This window comes from Lissotriton helveticus, chromosome 11, assembly GCF_964261635.1.
Source record: "Lissotriton helveticus chromosome 11, aLisHel1.1, whole genome shotgun sequence".
In the NCBI taxonomy this organism is placed as follows: domain Eukaryota; kingdom Metazoa; phylum Chordata; class Amphibia; order Caudata; family Salamandridae; genus Lissotriton; species Lissotriton helveticus.
This window is the reverse complement of record NC_136072.1, coordinates 242,679,410-242,691,444: the sequence shown is the minus strand read 5'-3', so window position 1 is coordinate 242,691,444 and position 12,035 is coordinate 242,679,410. Positions and strand designations below refer to the sequence as shown.

Sequence of the window (12,035 nt, the reverse complement as noted above, 5' to 3'; positions counted from 1 at the left end):
GAATTAAGCAGAACACTCCTACCCAGTCAAAAGATCAGGGCTTGATCCATCACCGTTTTTTAGCTCACTGCACCATCCCAGCTCAGAACCTGGCTACATGCAAATTAGTCTGACCCTGGCCCAGTGCATCATGGGAACAGGGCAGACCAAACTACCAAGCCAATTCTTTACTGGAAAGGAAACAAACTTCCGGGGACCGGTTTCTGGCATTACAGCCGTCTTCGGCCCGGCTTGCTTGAATCCTGATGGTGCAGTGACCAAGGGACTCACATCTGAGCATACCCTTCCACACTTGTGGTGGCCAAAACAATTCATAAAGGGGGTGGTGACGGACAGAGTATCTGAATTAAGCAGAACACTCCTACCCAGTCAAAAGATCAGGGCTTGATCCATCACCGTTTTTTAGCTCACTGCACCATCCCAGCTCAGAACCTGGCTACATGCAAATTAGTCTGACCCTGGCCCAGTGCATCATGGGAACAGGGCAGACCAAACTACCAAGCCAATTCTTTACTGGAAAGGAAACAAACTTCCGGGGACCGGTTTCTGGCATTACAGCCGTCTTCGGCCCGGCTTGCTTGAATCCTGATGGTGCAGTGACCAAGGGACTCACATCTGAGCACACCCTACCACACTTGTGGTGGCCAAAACAATTCATAAAGGGGGTGGTGACGGACAGAGTATCTGAATTAAGCAGAACACTCCTACCCAGTCAAAAGATCAGGGCTTGATCCATCACCGTTTTTTAGCTCACTGCACCATCCCAGCTCAGAACCTGGCTACATGCAAATTAGTCTGACCCTGGCCCAGTGCATCATGGGAACAGGGCAGACCAAACTACCAAGCCAATTCTTTACTGGAAAGGAAACAAACTTCCGGGGACCGGTTTCTGGCATTACAGCCGTCTTCGGCCCGGCTTGCTTGAATCCTGATGGTGCAGTGACCAAGGGACTCACATCTGAGCATACCCTACCACACTTGTGGTGGCCAAAACAATTCATAAAGGGGGTGGTGACGGACAGAGTATCTGAATTAAGCAGAACACTCCTACCCAGTCAAAAGATCAGGGCTTGATCCATCACCGTTTTTTAGCTCACTGCACCATCCCAGCTCAGAACCTGGCTACATGCAAATTAGTCTGACCCTGGCCCAGTGCATCATGGGAACAGGGCAGACCAAACTACCAAGCCAATTCTTTACTGGAAAGGAAACAAACTTCCGGGGACCGGTTTCTGGCATTACAGCCGTCTTCGGCCCGGCTTGCTTGAATCCTGATGGTGCAGTGACCAAGGGACTCACATTTGAGCATACCCTTCCACACTTGTGGTGGCCAAAACAATTCATAAAGGGGGTGGTGACGGACAGAGTATCTGAATTAAGCAGAACACTCCTACCCAGTCAAAAGATCAGGGCTTGATCCATCACCGTTTTTTAGCTCACTGCACCATCCCAGCTCAGAACCTGGCTACATGCAAATTAGTCTGACACTGGCCCAGTGCATCATGGGAACAGGGCAGACCAAACTACCAAGCCAATTCTTTACTGGAAAGGAAACAAACTTCCGGGGACTGGTTTCTGGCATTACAGCCGTCTTCGGCCCGGCTTGCTTGAATCCTGATGGTTCAGTGACCAAGGGACTCACATCTGAGCATACCCTTCCACACTTGTGGTGGCCAAAACAATTCATAAAGGGGGTGGTGACGGACAGAGTATCTGAATTAAGCAGAACACTCCTACCCAGTCAAAAGATCAGGGCTTGATCCATCACCGTTTTTTAGCTCACTGCACCATCCCAGCTCAGAACCTGGCTACATGCAAATTAGTCTGACCCTGGCCCAGTGCATCATGGGAACAGGGCAGACCAAACTACCAAGCCAATTCTTTACTGGAAAGGAAACAAACTTCCGGGGACCGGTTTCTGGCATTGCAGCCGTCTTCGGCCCGGCTTGCTTGAATCCTGATGGTGCAGTGACCAAGGGACTCACATCTGAGCATACCCTTCCACAATTGTGGTGGCCAAAACAATTCATAAAGGGGGTGGTGACGGACAGAGTATCTGAATTAAGCAGAACACTCCTACCCAGTCAAAAGATCAGGGCTTGATCCATCGCCGTTTTTTAGGTCACTGCACCATCCCAGCTCAGAACCTGGCTACATGCAAATTAGTCTGACCCTGGCCCAGTGCATCATGGGAACAGGGCAGACCAAACTACCAAGCCAATTATTTACTGGAAAGGAAACAAACTTCTGGGGACCGGTTTCTGGCATTACAGCCGTCTTCGGCCCGGCCTGCTTGAATCCTGATGGTGCAGTGACCAAGGGACTCACATCTGAGCATACCCTTCCACACTTGTGGTGGCCAAAACAATTCATAAAGGGGGTGGTGACGGACAGAGTATCTGAATTAAGCAGAACACTCCTACCCAGTCAAAAGATCAGGGCTTGATCCATCACCGTTTTTTAGCTCACTGCACCACCCCAGCTCAGAACCTGGCTACATGCAAATTAGTCTGACCCTGGCCCAGTGCATCATGGGAACAGGGCAGACCAAACTGCCAGAAACCGGTCCCCGGAAGCTTGTTTCCTTCCCAGTGTAAGAATTGGCTTTTGTAGTTTGGTTTGCCCTGTTCCCATCATGCACTGGGACAGGAACAGACTAATTTGCATACAGCCAGGTTCTGAAACTGGGATGGTGCAGTGAGCTAAAAAACGGTGTTGGATCTAGCCCTGATCTGTTGACTGGGTGAGAGTATTCTGCTTAATTCAGAGACTCTGTCCCTCACCACCCCTTGTTGTAATTATTTTTGTCCACCCTAAGCGTGGAAGGGTATACTCAGACATGAGTCCCTTGCTCATTGCACCATCAGGATTCAAGCAAGCCGGGCCGAAGATGGCTGTAATGGCAGAAACCGGTCCCCGGAAGCTTGTTTCCTTCCCAGTGTAAGAATTGGCTTTTGTAGTTTGGTTTGCCCTGTTCCCATCATGCACTGGGACAGGAACAGACTAATTTGCATACAGCCAGGTTCTGAAACTGGGATGGTGCAGTGAGCTAAAAAACGGTGTTGGATCTAGCCCTGATCTCTTGACTGGGTGAGAGTATTCTGCTTAATTCAGAGACTCTGTCCCTCACCACCCCTTGTTGTAATTATTTTTGTCCACCCTAAGCGTGGAAGGGTATACTCAGACATGAGTCCCTTGCTCATTGCACCATCAGGATTCAAGCAAGCCGGGCCGAAGATGGCTGTAATGCCAGAAACCGGTCCCCGGAAGCTTGTTTCCTTCCCAGTGTAAGAATTGGCTTTTGTAGTTTGGTTTGCCCTGTTCCCATCATGCACTGGGACAGGAACAGACTAATTTGCATACAGCCAGGTTCTGAAACTGGGATGGTGCAGTGAGCTAAAAAACGGTGTTGGATCTAGCCCTGATCTCTTGACTGGGTGAGAGTATTCTGCTTAATTCAGAGACTCTGTCCCTCACCACCCCTTGTTGTAATTATTTTTGTCTGTATCAAGGGAGCACATGGAATAAATGGAAATAACGAGTTGTATGGTTTTTTAAGGTGACTTTGAGCCTCTTTTGGTAAAAGTCTTGTAAATGTGAATTTAACTGAAAGAAAAAAACTACTATTCTAATTTCTCATATTTGCAATTATCTCTATTACAGCTCTTTTTGTATGAGGTTTATGGGAAAGGCCACACTATTGACCTTGAAGTAGATCTTGGGTGTAATGAGCATGCAAGCCTCATCTGCATTGTTGGATACCTTCTCACAACATTCTCAGATTTAGGTTTTTAAGTGTCAGAATTATTATATATGTCTACTTTGACATGCGGAGCCCCATCCCATGATGTGAACTTTGCCTTAATTTCTTTTTTTGCAGATTAGAGCCCGGAAAAGAGACCTCTCTATTTCCACTTCCCCACTAAGTGTAGGTTTTTTTTTCAAAAATTCTACCACAAAAGGCTTATATTTACTTACTAGTTTCTGAAGGCATCTCCTGAGTGACTTTTCTGGGGGTTCCTCGCATAACCCGGAGTGTGCCTACATATGAACCCTATTATGGTGGGGCTTCCTCCTGCCAACAAGTGCCCAATTCCTGGATATGATAAGAAAAATTGGTGAGGGGTTCTGCCCACTTAACCCTCCCGTACCTGAGCAGGAGACATCCACGGATGAAGAAGTAGCAAAAGAAGGTACTGAAGGGATCAATCCTTTTTTAATTTTCAAACAAGAAACAACTAATTATCTTGTGAATCACAAATTAAACATTTGAAACATATGTAGGTTGATTTATATACACACAAATATCAGCGGACATCTAGGGAGGCACAACAACCAACAATCTATATACAAAATATCACATATACATCATATGCAAATATACAAAACATTTACAAAACAAACATTTATCTGTACCCTGAATTCAAAAGATATATAGGAATATATATATACATACCAATTTAAGTAAATGCCTCCTCTTAATTTGCAATGGAGTGCACACCAAAGTGGTAGTCCCAAATGCAAAGCACCAGGGGGTTAGAACATCAACCCAATCTCTAATTGTATAGGTGCATAACAGACAAAAATGTAATCTTTTTATAAGTTGTAACAGGGGACTCCATTCAAAACAAAAGGTGTCGACGCAGTCGCGGTCGCGTTTCAGCCAGATGATGTAGGCTTCATCAGGACATGGGTACTCTATTCTTGGGGGCCCTGGCGAGCCTAGGGCCGGTATAACCGGCTCGTCCACAAGACCACCCACAAGGGTGGGGTGGGAGCCACTTTCTTTTCCCAGGTACTGAAAATAATACCTTATATATATAATGTGTCCGCTCGGATAAGGGTAGACTCCAAAAACACGTGGCTTCAATCACACGGTCTTTCTAAATTCTGCGGGTGACACGGACAAACAGTGTTCAACTCGGCGTTAATCACTCCACCGGACATTCCTGGATATGAATCACTATACATTGGTTACCTGTCCCTGCCTTAGTCACTCAGAGGAGTGCCTCTTGTACAGTGACGTATCTGTGGTCTCCAGCCTAGTAAGACAATTTAGATATGCCAAAAAACCTTCTGATTTTCCTGCACCCGCCAAACACTTGAGCCTGATAGTACTAACTTTTCGTGCAACGCAGCAAGGCTACTCACTACTCTCCATTGTGTGGAAGGGAGAGAGCAGAAATGTGCCTCATTAACTGAGATATAGTCCACTTCTGCTCTTACTAGCTACCATGCTTCAGGCATCCTTGTAACAACTCAGGCATGGGGACGCTCTGCTCATTTGAACTGCCCTTTTTTTCCAGCGTGGACTGTGTCTCGGATTCCCGCTCCGTGACCTTGTTGCTGTATTCAACCCCACTCCTCGCAGGACCCGCTGCGCGGGTCCCGCTTCGTGGGCAAGGACTGCTGGGCACAACAGGGCTCTTCACTGGTGACTGCTGCTGAGGCGAGACGGGGAAGAGTTGCAGGGCTGCGAGCGACTGCAGGGACTCCAACTACCAGGAGTCCCTGCCCGGCCAATAGTCTACACCTGGCCCGCTCTCCCGGCAAGGCCCGCCCCCAGAGAACGGATTCCTTAAACCTTACCTGCTCCCTGTGTTGGTGGGACGCTCTGCTCATTTGAACTGCCCTTTTTTTCCAGCGTGGACTGTGTCTCGGATTCCCGCCCCGTGACCTTGTTGCTGTATTCAACCGCACTCCTTGCAGGACCCGCTGCGCGGGTCCCGCTTCGTGGGCAAGGACTGCTGGGCACAACAGGGCTCTGCACTGGTGACTGCTGCTGAGGCGAGACGGGGAAGAGCTGCAGGGCTGCGAGCGACTGCAGGGACTCCAACTACCAGGAGTCCCTGCCCGGCCAATAGTCTACACCTGGCCCGCTCTCCTGGCAAGCCCCGCCCCCAGCGAGTCACTTCCTCTATAACCATAACAACGTTACTGCTGCGCGGGAGCGCCCGGGGCGAAGCCCGGGCAAAGGGCGGGCCCTCTAAGGCCCTCGTAGGCCGGAGTAGGCTGGGCTGGGCCTACCCTCTTGTATTTGTTGTAGGGGTATTGGATTTAATCAGCCCCTGTTTCCAATTCGGGTATCATATACCTGCTATGCCTTCACCAGCTTTGGACTGACCTACCGTGAAGGCGGGGGGTGTTAAAAACAGAACTTTGGATAATTATTTTTCACGCCCTTTGGGTGATGGGGATGGGGATAAGGAAACCTCTTTGGCGGAGCGCAGGGCCGAGCGCCGCCGCTCAATTGAAAATCTGAAACATAGGCCCCTTGTAGATACCTCCATCTCCCTTGAGGGTGGCTCTTCTTCGACCACTAGCGAGGAGCCATTATCCCAGGATGGCGTCCCGCTTTTGTTGAGGGATTGTACTATTAGCCCCTGTCCATCCATCGTGCAGGCCTCTAAGGTTACCCCTCCAATCAGCCTCAGTAGTACGGCTGTTGATCTAACCTCTCAACCCACCCCAGCATTTAAAGCTAGGAAAGTTAAGCCGAAGTTAGTTACTGTGGCTGAGTTGCATGGCCCCCCCCCTAATAAGCGAAGAAGGAAGATGAGGGGAGTGCAGAGTAAATCCAAACTCCCCCATTCCGATTTCGGGAAGTCCTCTAAGCCCACCCCAATTCCCGACAGAATGATGGTGGATGTGCGTAATTCTCCCCCTGACAAGGGTACTAATGGTACGGATCCTGCTGATGCCCCTGGGAATACCCCGCCCAATACATTGCCCCCGGTTGCTCCTCTTGGGAACCTGGAATTCCTACTTAGATCCCTGCTCTTGCCTATCAGCGAGAGTATCAAGAAAGTGGAGATCAGACTCACTATTCTAGAGGCTACATTAAGTAGTATGAAACCATCAGTAACCTCCCAAGATAGATCCTCTGAGTCCAAGCTCTCTTCTACTACTTATCCTACCCCACAAATCTCCTTAGTTAATTTGGGACCCCCTTGGCGACTACTACTATTCCCCTTCAGCAACCACATATGGCCAAACTAGCCCCGCCCCATTTTAGTAAACCTATCATCCCTCCATCACAATCCTCAGGTCCTGCCCCCCCAGCGACAATCCCCAGTGGGGCAAAAATCACTGACAGTATTCCCCCCCTACTCCCCGAGAAATCTGTTCCCAGACCTCGGAGACCTGACCTTCCCCCCGAGGCTAATGGTTTTATGGTAGTCATGGCCGGGGTTCCCCCTCTTGATGTGGGTGAAGAAGAGAATTTCCGTTCACTTAAAAGCAAAGTAATCAAATGGCTGAACTATAACAGACCCCTCCCAGCGCATTTTAACAACGAAATTATCATGGTGAGAAGGGTACCATGGCTGGGTAAAACCAGGAAGTCAATAATAGGGGATTGTATCATGGTGAGTTTTCGAGATACAAGGACTGTTCTTCACATATGTGCTGGGTCGAATAGATCTCTTGAATCCACCATCTGGACTCTGCCAGTGTCTTTTTTCTTCCCCCCTATACATATGTATCATGACCAAGCCCAAGGTAATTGGACGAGGGTTGACCGGGGAGGCAGACATTGTGGGTATACAGCACGACCAGTTTTCCAACCCCCATTGACACCCTTTTATGATTATAACCGTTTTAGTTGTTTGAACGGATTGGATGGTGTAGATTGACTGCCCACAGCCCCAGACTCCATTCTTCCTTCCTCTGATAAAGGGTCTATTGTAACGTTTGGCAGTAGTCCCATTCCTACTCCAAGCCCTGTAACGTCCTTCACTGCCCCGGTGTTCCCCGCTGTTTTTCCTGTTTCACTGGTTCCCCTAGTTGCTAACAACCCTTTAACCACCACTGAACCAGCGCCCAGTAAACCCCCCCCTTGTTCCTCTGGTTTTAAGTTTGCTAGTTGGAATGTTGCAGGTTGGAGTAGGCAATCAGCGTCCCTAGGCGGGAGGGAGATCCTCTCCGACTTTGATATTTTATGTTTGCAAGAGACCTGGGCAATAACTGAAATTAACCTTGATGGGTTTGTGTCCTATAATAACTCGGCACTAAGGTCAGGTATGGGTAGGGCTAAAGGGGGTTTAGTGATTTTACTGTCTGTAAACTTCCCAGTCTGTATGAAATCTTACCACCCTGTGGGTTACCACTCCCAAATTCTAACATTAGAACATGTAAAGGGCCATGTAATAATGGTGATTAACCACTATAATAACCTGTTTGATGCTTCTAATACATCGGTGGTGGAGGAGTTGGGTTCTGCCTTGAGCAACTTGCGAAGAGATATCAACAAACCAACTGACATCATATGGGGCGGGGATTTCAACCTTCGTACCTGTCCTCATTCCTTTACTAGAATCTGTGGATACGACGGGGACAATGGGGAAAATCGGGCACACTTTGTTCATTCACCCTATGGTGATTCCCTTAATTCCCTCATGTTAAGTATGGATCTTATGATCCACCCCCCGGCAGTAGATGCAGATGGTAAACCTGTCCCTACATTTGTAGGATCTAACTTGGCTTCTGTTATTGACCACCTATTGGCCTCTACGCATCTTGTTCCACTTTGTACGGTCCCCGTTGTCATTGACCTTGGAAGTAGCGACCACCATGCTATTACCATGCTCATTTCTGCTTGGGGGTCACCAGCCAACAGTGATCATCCGGTAATTGAAGATGTCACCCCTTGTAGACAGAATGGTATCTGTATAAAGTGGAGCCTGGATAACTCTGAAAAGCTGCAAGCCAAAATCCTTGAAGTCGGGTTCACTGAAATCTACAATTGTTTAGACTTAGAGGCCTTTTATGGGTGCATTATAACCAATTTTGTGGCACTTGGCATCGTTATAAAAAGGTGTCTTACCATTACTAAAGCCCGAATTAGGAAGCAAAATGTGGGTTGGTTTGATAGCATGTGTACCAAATCTCCGCGGGAACTTAAGCAGGCTTTAACTAAACTCCCCAGAGACAGGGCGGCTATTAAATCACTTAGACTTACCTACAAAAACAATCTTGTACGTAGGAAACATGAGCTTAGGGAACTTGCCTGGGATGCCCTGAACCAAGCATCGGTACTACGTGACAGTAGGCTTTTCTGGTCTACTGTCAACAGCCCCTTTCTTGCTAATGAAGAGTTCCCTGTACTGTCAGCTCAGGTCAGTGAAGCAAATTGGGTTGCCCACTTCTCCGGAATTTTTAACCCGTCCAGGGAGGACTTTGTCAGCTCTCCTATTCTGATGTCTGAAACGAGGTTACCCCTGGATATTACCCTATCAGAGGTGGTTATTTCCATAAGTCGGAGTAAAGGGGGAAAGGCACCAGGACCCGACGGGGTCCCGGTTGACCTGTATAAATCTAACCCGACTCTCTGGAGCCCACTCCTGACGCAGGTGTTTAATGCTTCAGTTTTGGAGAATACACCACCTACCTGGAGTGAATCTATAATTTTACCCATCTACAAGAAGGGAGATAGAGGAGAGGCCAAGAACTACCGCCCTATCTCCCTTCTTGATTCCTCCCTGAAGATTATGAGTAGGGTTCTCCTGATGAGGCTGGAGGAATGGGTAGAGGAAAATAAAATTCTGGCTGAATCCCAATATGGCTTCCGCAAAGGACTGGGGACAACTGAGCAGTGCATTAATCTTGACCTCCTCATTGGGAAGTACACGAGAGCGAAACAGGGTACCTTATTTCTCTGCTTCGCTGATCTGTCGAGTGCTTTTGACCTTGTGGACCATAACTTGTTATGGTCCACATTATTGGATATGGGTGCCCCCCCAGCAATCATTCACTTCCTGGCCCGACTTTACAATAAGTTATCAGCCCAGATACGTTTTGGCCGGTCAGGTGAATGCACAGAGAAAATCAAGGTTAAATCAGGCATAAGGCAGGGCTGTGTACTGGCCCCCCTGTTATTTTCCCTCTTCATTAATTCTATAGAATTGGAACTGAAGAAGGTACATGCAGACTCCCCCCAAGTTGGTGGCCACCCGGTACCAGTCCTGCTCTATGCCGATGACACGGTGTTGCTCTCGCGCACCCCAAATGGACTCCAGAAACTCATGAATACTTTTTATAATTTTATTAACGAGAGAAAACTGAGAATTAATAACTCAAAGACTTTTATTATGGCCTGCGGTAAACGGATGAAATCTGTTATGCCGTTCCATTTTAATAATCATAAAATTGAGGTTGTGGACAGATTCTGCTACCTCGGAGTTACTTTAACAACAAAGGGACTTGACCACAAGAGATTTTAAATGTCAACGGTAGAATGGCTAAAAGTTCCTCTGGAATTTTTCGATTTGCAGCAAAGTTAGGGAGTCGCCGCATTTCAGATATGTTAGATATCTATAGGCATAGGTGCGTATCTATTGCTTTATATGGTTCTGGTATCTGGGGCTACTGTCAGCATAGGGAACTGCAAGTCACTGAGAATGGGTTCCTCAAGAGACTTCTTTGTTTACCTCCCTCTGCACCCACTGAATTGTGTCATAATGAGATTTGCTTGAATTATTTGACAGATTTGATGGGATTGAGACCTTTAATGGTATGGAGGTCAATCTGGGTTAAAGATGAGACTGACTTTACCAGGCAGATTATCCTAGATTGCTTGAAACTGGACAAAGCCCTCAAGATCCCCTGGTTAAGTTATGTCTCTTCTTCCTATAGTGATGTTTTTAACCTTGACGTCGTCAATGACCCATATTGTGCCGCTACTGTATCTAAAAAGGAACTCAAAGATGTTTTTATTGGAACTAAATCTGACTTACGCAGTGCGAAGTGTATTTCCATGCCTACTCATGTATTTTATCATTCCAATAAGTTGGAAGAAAAGGGCATGCCTATGTATCTAAAATTCATAACCAAGCAATCTCATTAGTTTGTTCTTACGAAGTTTAGACTTGGTATTGCACATAACTTAGTGGCCTTCCCAGTGATGAAATTACATAGCCAATCCCCCTGTCCCTGTGATGGCCAGTCTAGGCAAAGCACTTTGCACTTTATGCTTATCTGCCCACTTTATATGCACCTTCGCCGTTTCTACCTCAGACCCGTGTTTTTAAAATTCTCTGTGTATACTACAGCCCAAGCCCTGAAATTGTTATTTGCACTTGATTCTGCAGATATCTGTTTTTTTACCGCTACCTTTTTACTTAAAGCCATTTCGCATAGGAAAAGTCTGGTGTTCTAATACCTTTAAATTCTTATATTGTTGAGTTATTGTTCTCACTGTAAAGTTTGTATTGTGTGCTTTTATATTGTGTGCTTTTATGATTGTTTTTAATAATCGAATAAAGCTTTGAAAATTAATTAATTAATTAACTCAGGCATCCAACTGATGATAGGGTCCTTCTGGATAGAGACTCCACAGATTGGGACTGAGTGGACGGGGTCAATTCAGATAGGGCCACTGCACTTATACATATGTTTGATTTCAAGCACACACCTTGTTGTAAAAACTGTTAGTTGAGTTAAGTATATTCTTCTTTACAGCTGGTGATACTTCTAAAAATCCATGTGATGAGACATACTGTGGCACAGCACCTGAATCAGAAAAGGAAACAAAGGCTTTAGCTAACTTCATTCGTAGCCATCTCTCAACCATCCGGGGCTACATTACCGTTCATTCCTACAGTCAGCTGCTGCTGTACCCTTACTCCTACACTTACAGTCTTGCAAGCAACAATGCTGAACTGGTGAGTACAGAGTGCATTGTTTAGACTTGTCATTGTTATTTTTAGATTTGATAAAATCACCCTTCATTCTTAAAACTATCTAGTAGCAATGGTGGCTTCAGTTGTGACTGACGGAAACATAACTCACACCCAAGCTATAAAACCATAGATGGCCCCCTAAATGCACTGCATTTGCACTAATACATGACGCGACACGACATGACAAATGACATGGAGGAAGAGGTGTGGCGCGTTGTCCAGAGCGGCTGACTTCAGTGACTGGGGCTCGCGGTTCGTTCCCCGGCACTAGAGGCAGCTCAGCTCAGCATCATGTGGCTCTGGGCAATAGCTCACTTAATCTCCCAGACGGCCCCCAGCGCCTTGGGACCCTTAGGG

General features: G+C 47.0%; 1 protein-coding gene across 1 annotated transcript in view; it reads left to right on the top strand.

The window, feature by feature from the left end:
- The window catches only part of LOC144792865 (carboxypeptidase B-like), a 96,649-nt gene that overhangs the window by 77,670 nt on the left and 6,944 nt on the right, over positions 1–12,035 (top strand). The window contains exon 9 of the mRNA XM_078668060.1: positions 11,458–11,660. Within this exon, the coding sequence (XP_078524186.1) occupies positions 11,458–11,660 (203 nt within the window). The remainder of the gene's footprint in view (positions 1–11,457; positions 11,661–12,035) is intronic.